The 19,147-nt window shown below is 40.5% G+C and overlaps 1 protein-coding gene across 13 annotated transcripts in view; it reads left to right on the top strand.

Annotated features, from left to right (window-relative positions):
• CEP350 (centrosomal protein 350) overlaps nt 1-19,147 on the top strand; it is a 69,450-nt gene continuing 50,303 nt past the window's right edge. For 4 of the 13 annotated variants that reach the window (XM_072932954.1, XM_072932955.1, XM_072932958.1 and 1 more), the window contains exons 1-8: nt 1-135; nt 9,979-10,064; nt 11,654-11,727; nt 12,633-12,747; nt 13,376-13,508; nt 14,486-15,102; nt 15,624-15,734; nt 18,146-18,250. In XM_072932954.1, the coding sequence (XP_072789055.1) occupies nt 9,992-10,064; nt 11,654-11,727; nt 12,633-12,747; nt 13,376-13,508; nt 14,486-15,102; nt 15,624-15,734; nt 18,146-18,250 (1,228 nt within the window). In that variant the 5' untranslated portion in view covers nt 1-135; nt 9,979-9,991. Of the gene's footprint in view, nt 136-184; nt 317-643; nt 3,731-4,982; nt 5,137-9,978; nt 10,065-11,653; nt 11,728-12,632; nt 12,748-13,375; nt 13,509-14,485; nt 15,103-15,623; nt 15,735-18,145; nt 18,251-19,147 lie in introns of those variants that run through there. The other 9 variants (XM_030279610.4, XM_030279607.4, XM_072932951.1 and 6 more) reach the window with 8 other exon arrangements.

Genomic DNA, 19,147 nt, shown 5'->3' with positions numbered 1-19,147 from the left:
GTGTCAGTTGCGGGCCGGTAATGGCGGCGCTGAGCGGCCGCTGAGGGGCCGCGCGCCGCGCTCGGGCCGCCCTCCCGCGCCCGCCCTCCGCGGGATGTGCCGCGACCTGCCGCCGCCGCAGCGGCCGTCCGCCAGGTGAGGAGCCGCCGGGAGCGGCCCGCGCCGCCGCCACAGACCGCGCTCGGCCGGCGGTGCCGCCCCGCCGGGGCGTCGGGCGAGGTGGGGCCGGGGCGGACCCGGCCCGAGGAGCTGCCGGCTGTCACTTGGCTCGGCCTCTCCGCCCGGCTCCGGCGTCTCCGCGGCATCCGCTGCACCCGTTAAGTCTCTTTCTTTTTCTAGTTTTAATTTGTTTTCCGCTGCTTGTCGTGCCGGGGGGTGGCGGCTGAACGGAGAGGGTTGGGGTGCTCCGTTTCGCTGTTGTCTTTTTCGCTTTTGTCTCTGTGGCCCCGCTGCCCTCGGAGCCACCGCGAGCACGGGGATGGCGCTTTTAAAGTTTAAATGTGCGCTTTGCTCCATGTGTGCCGGTGCTGTGCCAGGGCGTCCTGCCCCGGCATTGCGGCATCGCTCAAAGTCCTCCTGACATCCCCGGCAGCATCTGCCCCGAGCGTTCTCTGACTTCATCGTGCCTTTCACTGTGCCTGTTGGACCCATAGAGCCTTCTATACGAGTATGACTGGGTTGGTTTGTTGGTTTTTGTTTGTTTTTTTCCCCCTGTGGATGCAGTTTTCTGTGGCATATTGCCTGCTGTCGGTGTAGTCTTTGTGGAATAGTTAGGGTAGTCAGGCAAGGAATAGCTTGCCCAGGGAGGTGGTGGAGTCACCATCCTCAGAGGTGTTTAAGATGTTTGATGATCTTAATGGTCTCTTCCAACCTTGACATTTGCTGATTCTCTGATTGTTTCTGTCTCTGGGTATGAGCTGTAGCTCAGCAGCTGAGCATCTCCTGGCACGGAGTAAGTGTAAGTTTGCAGGTGGAGGTTTGTCTGTCAAACAGCTTCATTGTGCAGATGAACAATCCACTGTCTTGAAATTGAAAATTTAACACTTGACTGGTCGGTTCTGGTCGGGAAGGGGGTGTCTGTCATCTTAAGCTGCTTCAAGTGTTCTACTGATTTGAAAACTCAAAAGTACGGTGACCAAAAGTGTTTGTGGGACAAACGTGCGGAGTTGTACGTGATACACTGCTTTGTATGTAAGTTCTCAGTGTTCTGTCCTTCTGTCTGCCCCGTCGGGATAAGTTTTGCTGTCTCTTTGCTATAGTTCTGATTGCTGCAACAGTTTCATTAGGTAATGCTTGAGATAATTAGATACAACTGAGGGTGTGGCCAGGTGAACGCTGTAAGCTGTTGAAGGCTTCGGTTTCTGTGTGTGACGCTACTTCAAACACAAGATATCCTGCTCCCACTAAGCTGAACAACTTAATTTATGGAGTATTGGCACATTTCTGCAAGGGGCCAGGGTACCGTGGAAATTACGGGCATCCAAAGGAGTGTGGGCAGCATCTTGAGAGAGGTGATTGTGTCCCTCTGGTCCACTCTTGTGAGACCTCACCTGAGGTGCTGTGTACAGTTCAGGTGTCCCCAGAAAGGACATGGAGCTGTTGGAGCAAGTCCAGAGGAGGCCACAAAGTTGGTCTTCTTCAAAGAGAGCTGGAGCACCTCTCCTGTGAAGACAGGCTGAGAACACTGGGGCTGTTCAGAGCAGATTGGATGGAGACCTCACAGCATGTTCAGTATCTGAAGGAACCTACAAGGAAACCAGAGAGAGACTCTTTGTCGGGAACTATAGAGGTAGGACAAGTGGGAATGGCTTCGAACTGAAAGACTGGGTTTAGCTTAGGCCCTGAGAAGAAATTCTTCTCTGTGAGGGTGGTGAGGCTCTCCACAGAGCTCACGGAGCTGTAGCTGCCCCTTCTCTGGAAGTACTCAGGATGAGATTGGATGGGGCTTGGAGCAGTCTGGGATAGTGGAAAGTGTCCATGGCCGGGAGTTGGAACTTAATGATCTTTAAAGTCCCTTCCATCCCAAACCATTGTAGGATTCTGTGTTGCTGATTGGCATGGATCATCTTGCAGGCTGCCTAGGCTGGGTGTGATGGTGACTGAAAGAAAGTGATTTTAAAATTATAGAACATCTTGTTTGCCTGGGTTTGTTTTACTAAGCTTTGGTGCACAGCTCAGGTTTGAGCACTGTACTGATAAACCAGTCCCAACGTGGATCATGTTTTCTGTGTCTTGAAATAACTTTTTTGGCAATTTCTGTCACCACGGCAAAAGCATCCCTTAAATGGGTAAGAATCTAATTTTGGGGTTGCTACATCTGTACTGAAGGCTTTGTTGACTTGGAGGTAATGAACTTTGTGTCTCCTTTCACCCCTCTACCAGACATAGAGCTGCTTTCTGCTAGAAAGGTTTCCATGTATCAAGCAGACTTATGGATAAAGCCGTTAATGGGTTTTGTCCCATGGACTGTAGAGTGCTCAGATGAGGCTGCAGTCCTATTAATGTGCTTCCAGTTAGGTTTGAAATCAGAAGTGTCAGTGCACTCAGCGCTGGATCTATTCTGTGTTACCATTTCTGGGAAGTGAATGAAGCTGCACAACATAACGTGAATGGTGTGATGTGCCTGATGCTGCGTCTTTCCTCCCAGTTTGCCTGTCCTGGCAACCACGTGATAAACTGAAAGAAAAGTCACCACAAAAGAAAAATTGTTAATTTACTGCCAGGTTAGTGAGTTGAACTGGCTCAGGTGAGCATTGCATCTATGACAGAGTGGCATGCTAGAGAAGGTAGCAAGGAGTATTTGGATCCCTTCATCACTGCTAAATCTGCTCCACCTTGAAAACTTACATCAGAGAGCCACCTTTTTATCAGTACAGCAGAACTGTTTAACTCTGCTATTGATGTGCTTAAACTAATTCATGATATTCAAATCAATATGAGTGTTAATATAAGATCAGGTGTAGTGATACAGTAATGATAAAAGGTGGACTTTGGTAGTTGAGTGCAGAAAGAAAACTTTCCCAGTGCAGTCAATATATTAGGCATGTGGCTGGATTACAGCAGAAGTGTAAAATTTATCCATAGATGTAAGTGCTTGGAAGATAGATGTGTATCATTGTGCTAATGATATAATAGGCTTTAATGGACTGCTCCATTGAGAATAAAATTACTTGTATGCCTAAGTCTGAAACCTTTGTCAATATGCTAGAGAAAGAATAGAGCAAATAAATGAACTAATCAATTATACCAGGTCAATTGAAACTTAGTGAATGCTAGCAGAAATTCTGGCTGGTTTAGCTTCCTAAGAACGCTTCTCACCAATGGCAGAATTTCTCACTAAGTCACATCCATGGCAATGCACCAGGTGGAGTTCTCATACTGAAACAGAAAAACTTTTCAAGGGATGGTGTTATTTAAACACGAAAAAATATCTTATTGCTACATTTAGCTAGATCAAGAAAAAGTATTTTAGCAGAGTACTGGTATCTGCCTTTGCAGTGCTGGGTCAGAAACAGAGCTGGTGCTCACTGCTCAGCTTGTCATGAAGTTTTTGTGTTTGGGGTGTTTTGACACTTTGTGTTGTTATTGAGATGCTTCTTCTAATTGCAATTCTGAGCAGAGGCATCAAAGGTGAGCAGGTGGCATTTGGAACATTTTCCCTGAAGTTTTCATGCACTTTATTCTGCTTTGAAGGAAAACAGTGGTCATCCGGCAGTTGACACAGCTGCAGGTAAAGTTGCTTCTCTGCTCATGGTTCTGTTGAGACATTGAAAGCTGCTGTCTTTGTCAAAATTGACAGGTCTGGTTCTTGTACCTGACTGAGGGCATTGCCTGTCAGTTCTAAGAAGACTCCTTCACAGTGGAGTGTTCCTTGTGAGATGAGACAGAGCTTGAAGAATTTGAGCATATTATGCTGAATGGATTTATTATGGGCTGCAAGAATTGAAATTTTCTAATGTGCAGTTTCTGGTAACTGGAGGTGGAACCAGTGAATGAAGTCTTGTTTTGAAGGCTAAGGAAAGAAAATGCAGGAGTACTTTATTGGTTCTAGGAACTGGGGTATTTTCTTCTCTCTCATAAATGCTAAGATCTTTGAAGTCAAAGAAAATACAGAACTTGTGAATGGATAGGCAAAGCCTTGTGTGCATCTCCTTAATAAATGGATGCATTCTCTGTGCCTTTGTACTCTGGTTTCTTCATGAACAATGAATCAAGTTATACTAGCTGTCACAACATTCATTTCAATAGATTTCCTCAGAGTACCTCCTGGCACGTGGCTCAGCAGAGGAAGACGTTCAATTTCAGTAGAACCACTGATCCCTTTTTAGGGCCAGTTTTATTTTTTAATCACTTCTCCATCACTTGTGATGAAGCAGAGACACTTTTGCATGTTGCCATGTCTTTTCATAGCAAGAGAATGTGGTAAATGTCCATTCTCAGCATACAGTTGGAAAGGATCAGATTCAGAAATGTTCCATTTACAGAGAAATCTGCACTATAGTTTGGATGCAAATTTAGTAGCTGACTCGTGCCAGTGATTTAATCATAGAACTCAGGAAACATATTTGTATTTTCTGCTGGGTTCTTTTGACATTTGATGGATGTGTGTTTATATCATTTATCTTCCTGGTTAAAATCTAGAGGTAGTGACACATGCTTTGAAATGTTTAAGTGCTCTTCTATCTGCAAGTGTGTGGTGTATCTTGATTGCTCTTTTTTTGTATTGCCTTAGTATCCTTAAAGTTTTCTTGTTATCTAGCTTAAGACATTTCAAATTTATTTTACTTATGAAGCTTTTGTTTTGTTTTAATTATTTTCCAAAGTAATGATATTTGGAATGTGAGTTCTTCTGGTATATATACTGCTTGTATTGCAAAACAAAATATTGAATATTATCTAAAATTAGATCACTCATAGCAGCTAACATTCATGAGCTCCTTGGGCATTGCTGGTGTTCACTTCCTTTACATTTCATTTGAAAGCTTACTGTATAAATGAGCATTGGAAGAAGGTGGAGGGAGGACCTGCCTCATTCTGCAGTGTCAGCTGGAGATTCTGGAGATGTGGAGATTTTTGGACAAACATGTCAGCAGCATTTGTTTGTTGTGCTGGAATTTGTCCTCAGTCCTGAGGAAGGTCGGTACATTGCCTGCATCTGATAATGTTGAAAGGCAAAGTTTGCTCAAAATATGCTCTGGCCAAAGAAAGAATATGTCACTCTTGTATCAAAAAACATTTTAAAAGCCCATATACATAACCAAAACAAGACTTGGAACAATGTATTATGGATATTTTAAACTCTCTTTAAGTGAGATAATGCAATATGGTAAGGACTTGGATTCTGGAAAAACGAGTAGGTTAATGTTATTTTTATTCCAGACTCAAGCATATAATAATAAATTGTATTTTGTGGTATTTGAGAAGACATGGAAAGTGTTTCTGGCATCTTTAAATATAATTTCCATCACTTTCAGTGGACTGGCTCAGCAAAGCAATTTGCTTGACTGGGTTTGCCTGTCTACCTGTGTCTGTTACTGCCAGCAGTGCAGAGCTTTAGCTGCACAGACAGGAGCTCCAGAGGGTCTTTTAAGATTCAAAAGTCACCTTTGTATTTATACATGGAAACTTAAAACGTTTTTGCAAACAGGAAAAACCGTCCCATCCCAAAAACCGATGTATGAAATGTTGTCCTTATGCACTGTGTACCCACTTTGTAGCAAAATCTGCCACTACGCAGATAAAACATTTGAGAATAGCCCATAGAAGTCAATGTTAATAACTTGTTTCATTCCATACTTTTAGCAAACCTTCATATTTTCTTTTGTGGTATCCCTTTCATTTAGTATCCCTTGTATTTTTATAAGAAACAAAGCCTTGAGGAATACTGTTCCCTGTGCATACTCAGTTTTGTTTCTTTTTTCCCATAACCATGTAATGTTAGTGAAAACAGCAGTGGGTGATCTCTTACTCACATTGTCTTCCTTCTCTGAATCTGCACAATTTAGTTTCCTCCTCCTTGTTCCAGTGCCATGACTTCTGAGTTTCCTCTTTCCTTTTCTTACTAAGTCTGTGCTGCTAAGGAAAAAAAAAAAAAATGTAACAAGGGTCTTTGAAAAAACTTCCCAATTGGACCAATAAACAAGTTTCTTTTCTTTGTTTTTGCTGCTCTCTATGCCAGTTCTTTAAAAATTCATTGCATTTCTCTCACTTTCCTAGCTTTCTCATTCTCTTCCGTTTTATATCCCTCTTGCTTCTCTCACAATTTTCTTTCTCTTTTTCCCAGACTTGATTTTAATCTCTTAACATTTTTATGTATGTTTGGTAAGCATATTCTGCTTTCGTATCCCCTGCTCTTAATAATGCTGTGCTCTTAACTATGTTGACCCCTTGTACCTTTCAGTGCCACCCTGGGTACGTTTAGTATTAAATGTGTGGGTTTCTCATGTTCCTTTTTCACATGGCAGTGGTTTTCTCTTTGTTTCCATTTCCTCTTTTCCGGTGCTTTCTTGTGCATTTTCTGATCTGTCAGTTCTCTTCAGTGTCTTCTTGTAGGAGCAGTGTTTGTAGAAGAGAGTCGTTGTCAGGTCCTGTATCCATCCCCCCATCCAGTTTCTTCCAGGAGTTTGGAATATATTGTTTCCTTTTGTGTCTCCTCCTAGGTCCTCGTCTGTAGCAGTTCTGCTGTGCCTTCTCTTGTGTACTGGTTGGTTTTTTTTTTTGGACATGTGAATAAAGAATGAGATGAGCACTTGATGTGACATTGCAACATCAGAACACAATGGTGTTTGTATCTTAATCACTCACCCAAGGAGGGGCTTGGCAAGCCAGCCCTGAATGGACCTGTGTGGGATGTCTGTGTCTCCCAGGGAGCAATCCAATAACCATGAGATTAGTTCTGTTGATTTGTAGTCTTCCACCTTTTTTCCAACAATCTTAAGATTCTCAAAGCTTTATCCAGCCTGCAGATAACCTTTTGCCATCAGTGCTGTCTCCTCAGAAGTTCTTTGGCATTTCATCTTTTGAGTTCAGTCTCTTTGTTTAAGGTCAGTATTAAATAGAGATGGTGATTTAGTTTAGCAGAATGAGATTTCTTTGAAGCAATAATTTCAGAATGTAGTTTTTATGTATTTTATCAAAAAGTTATTCATGGGACTTTGAGGCAACTTTTGTATTGATGGAAAATGTATCTAAAAATAATTTAAATTTCCTTAATATAATTTTTTGCTTGGTGTTTAACTGGTCTATTATCCTGCATGCAAGTCCTGTAAACAGACATAGTAACTGTGTCTGGATTTATTTCTTTTTTATTCCCCACCCCTTTCTGTACTCTTGGTAACATTAAAGAATATTCTCTGTCTACTTGAAATTTTTGCAGATGCAGGCTATTGAATTGTACTTTTTTTTTAATAGAGTGCTGCTTATTCATGTCAGCTGTAGCAACAGAGAGAAGTTATTTTAGTAATATATAGGAATTCAAAAGTTTATGGGACTCAACACAATTTATTTGTATGTAGGTTTTGAAGAGCTCATCAATTTCCCCCACCCTTCCAAAGAATTGGGAGAGGGACACCCAAACCCCAAAACCTCAGAGTTATGCTTACATCAGGACTGAAAACTGCTGCAGTGTTGCCTTCCTGAAACTGTAGACAGCTCCAGAGTGCTCAGTTCTGGCGTGGCTTTTTTTTTCCAATCAGCAGCAGCCTGAGTTGAACAAAACTGCTCAGTGAATCTCAGGGGCTGCTCTGAAGCCAGTGAGGGTCCAACTTTACACTTGGAGCTGGTTCTGCAGGTGTGCCTTAGGATAAGTACAGCAAGATGCTTTCTGATTTCTTCCCAGCTTGGAGGAGAGCTTGAATGGCCTTTTACTGAGGGGCGTGAGAGACTTCTGAAGGAGTTGAGATAGAATTATTGATCACTGGTGATCACCAGCACACACCTTGGGAATAACTCAGTGTCTGTTACACTGTGCATAGGGTGCACTATATAAGATCCTCTCTAAAGTGTTTCACTGTCTGAATGAGTTCTGTTCAGCTCAGGTGAAGGACTGGCAGTTTTTTGTGTCAGGATGAGAGCTATTAACAAGCAATTTCAGATTGTTTAATCTGGTACTTTTCATATAGATTTAAGGAATACATAGAATGTGTTACAATTCTACATTCGCAGGGCATCCTAAAATAAACTATATATATTTGTACATGCAAAATAAAAGGAACAATTGTGGTCCCTGATTAAGTTTTCTTATCTATACTAATAATTCTAATGATAAGAATAAATCCCAAGCAATTACATGAATATGGATATTTAATCCTTTAATAGATGTTTGCTTGTCCAGAAGTTATCCTATGCTAAGTTTACATATTGAGTAGGCTTTGTTGCCTATGTGTTTGGGCAAGAAACTGATACTGGTATGATACAGTATTTTCAGCAGTCTCAAAATCAGTTCTCTATGGAAAATTCCCTCATTTCTGTTAATATTTATTTTCTACATTTCTAGCCCAACAGCTCTTTTCTCCAAAGATGGAGAGGATCAGCTGGATGATTTGCAGTGCAGGGCAGTGCTGTGATTTACAGCATGAATGATGTGAGGCACAAAGTGCTGTTCTGCATGAGTGAGCTCTTCAGCACCTGTCCTAGGAGTAGAATTTTCTAACCACACTTGGCTTAATGCCCATAACTATTGGATACTTAAAAACTAACACCAACCCTTCTCTTCTAGAAGTTCTGAATTTTTATGTTTCTGTACCTACATATATAAACTTACATGCCTTTTCCTTACTCTTTCAAACACTTACTTGAACTCATCAAAGAAAGTTACAACTAAAGGTCTTTTGAAGACTTGTGTTCTTATTGTTGATAGCTTTTCCTGGGGCATAAAGCAGTTTTTTGGGACAATTTGCTACTTTAAATACGGGATATATGACTGAATGCGAGACCAAACTTTACTGCTGGTCACTATGAGTATCCTTAAAACCATGTATGATAAAAATCCTTGTCACAAAGTATATGGGCAAAAGTCTCTTTCAGTAAGTAGTAGATAGTGTTAATTTTGGTCTGCTTTTACCAGAAGATTGATCTTTATATTTGATTGCCTTTTTTATGTGGCACGCAGTGTAGGGAAGTAAGAGCAAAAGAGATTTTCAGTAATTAAAAAATAAGGAAAATTACATCTGGGAGTTCATGAAAGAAGAGAGAAGAGAATGTGCTTTTATGACTCCTTCAGAGGTCTGGAACTTCCTGTTGGAATAATGTGGTCACTTGATTTTTTCTTTCCATAGCAGAAGTGTTGTCAGTGTGTTATGAAGACAGCTCAGTAAGCATGTGCTGAGTTCTTTCTTTTGTTGTCTATTTTTTTCCTTTTCTCCTTTATAAAAACTGCTTTGGTGATAGTAGCTGGGAGTTCGCCCTAATTTCAGAATCACTGGGAGTATTAACTTCAAAGTTCACAGGAAAACAACAGTGGCACCAGCCTTGTCTTTTTTCCTGGCTATAGTGTCCTGCCATGCAGTTCTGCTGTGCCTTTTCCTTTTACAGAGATTGGTGGCACATTCATTGTGTCACTGGTGGAGTTGGGTATTTTCCCCAAGCATTTATAGGTTCAAGCCATGTGCTGCTGTCTGTGTTAGGTTTGGGTGTGCAGTATTCCAGTGTGGACTTCTTCAGACTTGCTGCCATGCTTGTTACTCTGATCTAAATTGCATCGACCTCTGGGCCTCCCTTTATCAAGTTAATGTTTCTTGATGACAGAGAACAAAATCAAACCCTTCTTTATCCATGGAATTACATGGTTTCTGCAGGAAGCTGTGACCACATCTGTGATTTCATGCTGATTATCTGACCTTGTTCGTGATGAAGGTTTTAAGTCATCAGATGAGACAGACATTCATCATAATGATCAAGGTTATGTTCTCCCTAGACTAAGATAGATTTTCTTATACTTTATACCTCTTTGATTCTTACATTACTATTTTTATTTTTTAGGTAAATTGACACAATGTGGAGCAACAAATCTAATGAGGTGCCTCTACAAAATCTGAGGCATAACCAAAGCAAGGATTCTACCAGAGGTAAGGGTTTTCTCTGTTCTACTGCCTTGTTTGGGGAGATATTTTGTCATGGGTTGTTTGAAACTTTGGGGAATGGTTCCAGAAAGCATTCTCCTGCCTCAGTTTAGGAGCTAAGAGCATGTGTTCTGTGGCTTCCTTTTTGCAGATAGCAGTTTTGTACTCTGATCTCCAGAGTATTTGCTGATCTGCATTAGCAGTTGCCAGCCTGTGATATGGTTGCCAAGATGGCACAGAGACAGATTTTTTTAAAGTGCCATAGAGGAGGAGCAGTGCAGGAGCAGAAATTGGGAACTGTTGGCTCTTGAAGGAAGTGAGGAAGAGCCTCTGACAGTTGCTCAGTTTCAGAGTAGTGAAGACATTTGAATAGCAGCACTGCATCTCCACAGTGTTTGACTTTTATAGCAGTTTTGTTTCCCTTAGTTGGAGAAATCATTTAGCTTTTTACTGTTATGATTACTCTAATTTAGGAAGGGAGGGGGCAGAAAAATTCAAAAATGACAGTACTTCCCTGAAAAAAATTTTCCCTGAAAGGAAGAAAGGTCTCCTATGTAGAGCAACTGAGTCGCGTGCTAAGCCTGTGGTTCAAGATCAATCATATGATCTCCAGTATGACAAAACTGGACTCCAGAAGCTGTTTTGAAAGTAGAGAAAGATTATTATTTTATCTGTAAGAGAACATTATGGCTGATTATTTCCTGTGGTATGATCAGTTTCTTTAAAAATTGCCTACTTTTTGAAGCTGTAGTGCTCTGTGGATGAGAAGCACCCATCTCTAGAAGTCAAAGCAAAATTGTTTCTGTGCTGCTTCCCTAACCCTCTTCCTTTGTGTCATTGTATCTTGCCTGAAATGAAATTGGCAGTTTTTTTATTATGAGGAAGAGATTATTTTTTTTCAACTCTCTGTTACTACTACTCTCCATGGTTCTGACGCGTGGATGTTGTGTTTTATAAACCATTAGATTGTAAGAACCATTAGAAAACAAAAGAAGGGAACTGAGGAAGTAAATATTTATAGAGGAAAACACTACTACATCCTTCTGAGCTCAATTGCTTATAGAGTAGGTGCTGTCTGTTTAGATGAAAAGGCTTGGGTTAGTACCTCCTGCTTATTCACAAACATTGTTTCTGTTTTATTTGTAGGGTGTACAGTTCAGAAAGATTACTGTTCATAACTCTGCTGTTCGGAGTTTGGTTTTGAGTAGAGTTTTCAGTGACCATGTATTCATGCTTAGTTTACTGGAGAAGAAAATGGAAGGGGGAAAGCAAAGGTAGTTAAACTGTAGTAGAATAGAAAAATATAATTTATGTTGGGGTAGATAACCAGCTTCATTTTATCTTCTAAACATCTTCTATTATATGTGGTGGATTTGATTTCCGGTGTCATCATGCATTCAACCTAACTTAGTGAACTCATAATATGTTACATTAAATACTTTATAGCTTTGCTAAGATGAGCTTTGACTGGTAACAGTCTTTCATAGAGGAGATTTACAGGTGGGAACTGTGTTGTGAAAAGAACTTGATTAGCAAGAGCATGAAAATTGTTTTGAAGTAACATTTTATTTCATTGTTTTTCATGTACTAATGAGAAATTAATTCCTTTGTTTCTGCCCTGGAAGAGCTAACTGCAGCATGGGCCTCTTTTTCTCAGACTAAGGCTGCTGTAAGTACTTTTTTTTTTACTTTTTTTTTTCCTTTGGGGTTGTTCAGTTTGGGTTTTTTTAACTCATTTTCAAATCAGTTAGTGTCTACAAAAGCTTTAACCAAAGCATTATTTTACTCAGTGATTGTTTCTTCAACAAGTTGTGAATACCACAAAGCTGTTGGAGTATGTGAATGTTGAACATTGTTTTATCTTGGAAAAAGTTTTTTGCACACAAAGAGAAGCTTTTGTCACAGCAAGCTTAGTACCTTTTTATTTAACAAAGTGGCGATGTCATGTTTTTCTGAAAACTTGGAAAAATACCTCTCCCCTGCTCACTCAAACCAGTCAGAAACTGAGGCAACACCAATGTATTTAATAATTTTCCATTCTGAACACTGGGGTTGCTGTATTTCTGTGGGAATTAACTTAGGTCCAATCAGATGATGTAGTAGTTTCTGAAACCTGGCTTCAGTGAGGCCAAGCATTTTGCATTTGCATGGAATTCAGCTCTTTCCCATAGCTTTGTCCCTCTTTTTTCTCAGTAGCTAAGCATCAGTGTGAAATTTTACATGTGCAATTTGTATCATGCTCCATTTGTAAGGGAGTATTGCAGAATTTTTTTCAAGTGGAATTAATATTTTATTCAGGCTAAGCATTAAGTCTCTGAATGGCACATTATTAATTTTTTTCAAAACAGGTTATTTAAGGGAACAAAACCTAATTTAGATAATGTTATTAAACAAAACATAATAGTAGTTTCTGGCAATAAGACCATACAGTTTTGCAATGTCTGCCTTCTGAAGTTGCTCTTGCCTGCAATTTGATTCATTGTGAGACAAAAATTTGTCATGTTCGGGGGAAAATAAAAATATAGCTTAAAAACAGAAAACAGTGTTCTAATTTGCATTATCTTCCCATTCTAGCTACGTCATATAGAGAACAAATTGGAAATAGCTCCCACCAGCACGGCTGTGTTCGATTCAGTCATGGATGCCAAGAAGCCCTCTGCTAGTGCCAGCAGGAAGAGCAGCAGGAAGGGTATGTATTATTGAGGAGAGAATGTGTAAGGCAGCATAAAGCCACTGCATTCTGGGAAAGCTTGGGTTCTCCCTGCCCCCAGCTTGTCTCCTGCCTGTGGTCTTTATTACTGAGACTCTAATTGCCCAGAAGAAACCAATGTTTCCTTCTCTGAGCTTGGGAAGGAGAGTGTTCTATCCCAGTCTCTTGGTTAGAGAGGGTGACAGGACTTGCCCCACACTGTGAGTGACCAGTGATACCCCACTCTGACAGGAATTTTGCTAAATCTGATGCTTCTCTTACCTGACTGAAGGAGAGCATTTGCTTATAGGCAAATATATATAAGCCCTCATTTTATATACTAAGAGCATTCTGGTAGTGTGCTACTGATGAACAGGCAGATCGACCTCTAGTGGCAACACAGCCAACTTTGCAGATTTAATTACTTATAATTAATCTTCAAGCATTATTATCTCTCTTAAAGTATGGTCATTGTTTCAAGCACTTACTGCCTTGCTCCTAGTTGTTGAATCAGCTTGTTAAAGAGAGAGCTGCTCAAACCCAAGAAAGACTGTCAGTGATTCAACCCCAGGAACTTTCTCTTTCTGGAGTGGCAGATAAATAGAGCATTCATTGTTTTCTGCTTCAGGTTCCCGGTCCTCCAGCCAAAATAAATCAAGCAAGGAGAAGTCCTCACGCAGCCCTCTTCGAGCAACCACTCTGGAAAGCAATGTGAAAAAATGCAGTCGTGTGGAATTTCGTGAGCCATTGGCTTCGTACAGGTCAGTGCTGGGACAGCTGACTGTTGAAGAAAAACATGCTAAGATTGGATTCGGGCTAACAGTGGTGTTTTTGATACCTCCTCAAAAATTGGTTTGCTTCCTCCCATCTACCCACATGACTGCGTGTGTTGTTGGACTTATTAGTAAATATTGCAAATTCATTTTTTACTCAGTGAATATGAGTTTAAAGTCAATTGTTTTGGAATGGGGCTGGGTCATCAAGTGGTATGACTGTGGCCTTAGTGACCTGATGGATTTGATAGGTATTTCGTTTCAGTAATAAGAACCAAAAAGACTGTTTCCTTATGTTTTTCCAGCTTTGTTTCGTTAGTTCTTCAGCATATGTTCCCATATGTGTTACCAAGAGAGTGTGGAGCAAGAGTAGTACTAGTATTACTAGAGCTAGTACTAAAGTTACATTCCATTTTTGTGAGTGTGAGAAACTCATATAAGAACAGCTTCTCATGGAACAAAAGTGGTACAGAACACAGAGCAGGCCATAGAACATGATTATCACCCTGACATCGAAGTTTTGGCCTCATTTTCCACTACTTAAGTCAGCTGTGAGGTGGTCCTCCATGTTGCATGTGGGACTGATTTGGGTCAATTCTGTTAATTGAGTAGCTCATGTACTAATTATGCCTAAGTTCCATACTTGTTATATAAGGCTTTTCTCTTTTAAATTGAAGGGTGACATTACTGCTTGGTGATTTTCTAGTCTTCAATGTTATATATAGTTCTTTTCAGACAGCGTGCAACAAATTGAAATTTCGAACAGAAGTCTCTTTCTGTTTCATTAGACTTGCACTATTAAATGTGAGGTGGTCAGTCTTTGAAAGAACTTGCCTTTAAAGTGGAGCCAAGGTAGAGGAAGTAATTTATTTAGTTGATGATTTATTTATGTGCTGATTGCTGAGTTTGACGGTCCTATATTTGTATTTCTGATGGTGAATTTTTTCCCCCTTCTGTTACATCAGGGATTTATATAGTTCTCTGTCTCACCACAGTTCTAGCCAGCTTGAGGCCAAACAACTGCTGTCTAGTTTGGAGCTGAGTGAAGCAGAAGGGAAGAGTGAACTCCCAGCCTGTCTGGCACATGAGCGGGACGAGCAGGATCGGCACAGCAGAGGCTTTGCCAGCCCCTTCCCTTCTGCTGCAGATGGGACCGTCGTGAGGTACCTGAATGACCAACCAACAATCAACGCCTTGCAGAGCAATGAGGCATTTCCCAGGGCTGCAGCACTTTCAAGACTGGAAGAAGAAAAAAGCAGTGGCTCCAGGGGTGATGAAAGTAGCACTAGAGCTTCTCAGAGTATCACGTCCCAGGACAGTGAGCTGAAAGCGTCTTCCTCTTCTGCCACGAGTATTTGCAGTGCTCATAGGCTGGAAATCCTGAAGCAGCGGCAGCACGATGCCAAGTTGGAAAAGCTGAAGGAGAGGATCCGAAAGCAGTGGGAGCATTCTGAGGAGCTCAGTGGCAGGGGGCAGCACTTGGGGTATGCTGAGCAACCTGTTGTGGTCACTAACGTGGAGAACACGGTGACTCCCAAGGTCAGGAAGGTGACAGCTGTGCCTGCTGCTCCATCATACAGAGGTACGGAGGTGCACATCCCCTCCCTGCAGCCTGTTCGGGGTGAGGGAGCAGAGCTCAATCCACTGAGCAACATTCAAAGCATGGAACTGGCTCATAGCTCTCTTTGGGCAATATGGGGGGTGCATGGTTTGATCACAGATCACAAATAAAAAGAAATTATTGCTAAATTACTGAAGTGCAAATTCCTTTGAGGTTGTTCCTGTCTCTTCATAGAATTACTATAAAAAGAAGCTCGCTGGTGTTTTGGTTGATTGCAATAATTTTTTTAATGGTCTCAGAGCTTAGCAACACTGTAGTGACTCAAACAATCTTTCACATTTTTAATTATCTTTTCCTCACCTATTCTACTGTTTTTCAACTGTGAGCAAGTGACAGACTGGTATATTGCTTTCTTCTAATTTAGCATTAGAAATTGATATAGTTACTTTTTTTACTTGGCAGTTTCCCATCCCTTCCACTCTGACAAAGCTGTATTTACATTTTATGGAGTTATTTTAAACTCTTGAATCGTTTACTTTCAGGTTTCAATCCTGCTGAAACAAGGATTCGCACTCCAGATGGAAAGATCTGGCGTGCAGATGAGTTTCGTATTAGTCGGGAGCTTTACAGAGATATTGCACTCCAGTTAAAAGGTGAGCCATAAGTGGAATTGATTAAGCCACACAACCTTCTCTAATAGGCAGAGAACTATTTGTACAAGTCTACAAAGTCATAGAAACAAAAAATTGAAGCAATGAGTGTTAAATACATTGTAATTCTCTCCACGGGAAGAATAATCTACTGAACAGTAAAACAACAACAAAATAAGTTCTTCTCCCAGTTCTCTCATTCAAATACTTCTAATTAAAAAAACAGTACTGAAAAGAATGCCAAATAATGGCATTTCTTTGAAACAGGAAAAAGGAAAGTCTCCATTAGAATCACTTTTGTTTAATTTTGTGTCTTTTTTATATGTGGTTGCATGAATGAGTACAATTTCCTGGTTTAAAGGCCAAGACCCACTTTTGGTTTCTGTTTTCAAATGTACTGCTCCAAGACACAATCTTTATTCATCTTCCACTCTGAAAAACTGCAGTACCATTGGCAGCTCTTTTTCTCTGGGTAAGCTGGAGTAGGATGCCTGAGTGTGCTTTTTTAATTTGCTAGGCTGGTTACAGTGAAGTGCTGTAAGCTTGAAATGCCTCTGACTGGCTGAGATGGTGGAAGGGGAAGAGATCAGGTGAATAAAATGGAAGGGAATGGAAAATAAAAACCTCAGAGAACCTCTAGTTTCACACTAAGAGCTTACTTATTAAGAATACCTTTTCTCTTTGGTCAAAACATTTAAGACTGAAGGAAAATGCATTGAGATTTAAATAGTAATAAACCAATTTGTCTTTTTTCCTTGTACAACTCGAAAATTTACTGAGGACTTTTTATGGAATCACTCATTAAAAATAGTTCAGAAAGAAGAGATGCTCCTTTTCAATAAAATTGTTTTGCAAATATGCTGTTCAGTTCAGTCTGTGAAATTAATGCCAAATTTCCACAGACTTTTAATCTACACTAGCTTTCTTTTTTTATTTTTGGCAAGCATAACAAGCTGTTTATAGAAAATAATTTTTTTTTAAAGCTTTGTTGAAGAGATCCAATTAAAAGGCATTTGGATCATGTGTCCAGTGCCTACAAAAGGAAGGAGCTGTGTGTGTTGATCCACACTTCTGTCCTGATGCCATGTGTAGAACAGCTGTTGTGGAACATGTCTCCTTTGTGAGCTGAAAAGATTATACTGAATGGCTGATTGCTAGTAAACAAATGCTGGTGCTGCACATAATATATACTCTAAATGTATTTTTAGGTTGTCAGATTATCTATCCATGTGTTACTTCTATATTAAATTTACACCATGTGGTGTTTTGGGTGTGTACAGTCAGTTGTATCAGAACTGTTCTTTGCTCTCTAGTGCTGAAATAATCTGTTATATCTCTAATATCTAACAGCACCACTGTTCTTTCCAACAAAAAGATTTCTATGTATGAGCATAGATCATACAGAATGTCTTTGTCTTTGTATAGCTAGCATAGGCTAAAGTATGGACCCCAAGTTTCCAGAAATTTTATCTTAAAGATGTTCAGGATTTGCCATACTACAACAAAATTTCTGTAATAGGAGCAGAGTGAGAAGCAGCCTGTACTTTATTGGAGTCAGGAAAGGGCTGTTTGTTGCTAAAAGAGGTGAGGAGGATGTTAACTTTCTGCAAATGCAATCACTGAGGTTTCTGGTACTCGGTGCATTGATTGTTTTACCTGCCCTTGTTGTCAGCCTTAAAGGCAGCTGGAAAATTTGTAAGGAAAGGGTGCTAAGGGTGAGAAAGACTCCAAAAATTCAATTCTTACATCTTTGAAATATAACCTGTTCTGCCTCTGATGCTCCTATGGACATCCATCAGAGAGTGGATTCACATGAAATTAGGGGCTGTAAATGTTTGCATTGGCATCTTCAGGCTTCAACCTGTCCATAGAGGGGGTTGCATCTTCGTTGTTTGAGGTTGTCTGATCCCATTCTTTAGAGAGGCGGAACCAGAAAACAGTGGTAACAGTGGCCACAGAGTTCCTGTTGTGCTGAATGTGCTGTCATGTATTAATGTGGAAGCAGCAGTCCTTGTGTTCAGGAACTATATGTCTTTGTGGAACATTAGAGCAGTAAAATGTAATATCTGTAGCAGAAGAGAACCAAGTTGTTGTTTAATATAAACAGTTGTTTATAATTAAACTGCCAGCATTTCTTTTAGAATTTAAAATTAATTTTGTAAATATCTGTTATGACCTTGCTGTGGTTTCACTGCTTTCCAGGGCATAGGTAAACAGACCTTGATTTAAAATTCCCATGCTGTGAGGATTTTAAAGTGCTGGACTGGAAGTCATTGGTCTGGGTGTATAATCTGGGAAAGTCAGTGAATTCTATTGTGTTTCTCTGAGTTCTGGTTTTTCAAATGCTGAAGCAAGCTTGTTGTTCTATGTTCTCCCCTGTGGGATATCACTTAACAGCTTTTGTTTGTTTTTAGAGGATTCAACAGTGAAAGGAAAATCTAGCGAGAGAAACAAAGAGAAGAAAGCTACAAGACCAGTGCGGAAAGTGCAAAAACTGACAAGTCCAGAGTCCAAACAAGGTGACTGTTTCTGCTGTAGGGGGAGGATTGTTACATGTCCTTCAGAGATTAGTTTTGTCTCAAGAAAGAAAAACAGAAGTGTATTGCTTTAAAAGCTTTCTTAGATGTGCAACAGTGCTGTTGTAGTGAGTTTGTGCACTGTGCTGCATTAGGAGTTGTGTATGGTTTTGTTGTTGGTTGGCGGCTGTGTGCACTTTTTTTGTGGTTTAATTTCTTGCCTGTCCACTTGCTGTGTGCACCTTGATGAATCTGCTGTGAAATGTGAGTTTTTTGTGGGGAGAGGTATCCTTAGGTATCTGTCAGGGTGATGTAGACAAAAAGAAGAAGTAGCTCTGCCCTGGATCCTGTTGCTCTTTGGCTTGTGATGAAGCTGGTCAAAGCCTGACCCATGGCTCAATCAGCATTGCTGAGACACGATATTAAAATCAGTGCCAGTGGGACTTGCTGAGTTGCTTTCCCATCAAATGAGGAGGGGCTGCAGTCAAAGGTGTTCTCTTGGATGATTTCTCAGTGGGGAAGCAGAGAACAGGATGCTCCTGGTTTTTCTCTGGTTGTTGTTTTTCCACATTTCAAGTTGTTGCTATTCTGCACCTTCAATTTTGGCTTAACCCACTCTTGGCTTTTTCATTTAGTGAAAGAATGTAAACACACATTCCCTGACTAGTCTTCCAAATATAAGTGTTTTTAAAGAAATGTTTATTTTTTTTTACCAACTGATAACTTCCATCCCCCCCCCACCCCGTTCTCTGACAATTCCGGTGATTATTAAATACAATTTAATTATTTAGAGCTTATGCAAGCAGGTTTCTCTAGAAGAAAATAAAATTAAACACATGTGGAATTCTGACAGTGCTTCTTAGTTTTTCAGTAGTGTGAATCATTGATACTGACAGCAAA

This window comes from Taeniopygia guttata, chromosome 8, assembly GCF_048771995.1.
Source record: "Taeniopygia guttata chromosome 8, bTaeGut7.mat, whole genome shotgun sequence".
NCBI classification, from domain to species: Eukaryota; Metazoa; Chordata; class Aves; order Passeriformes; family Estrildidae; genus Taeniopygia; species Taeniopygia guttata.
Note: the sequence above shows the minus strand (reverse complement) of the source record. Positions and strands in the feature narration are given on the sequence as shown.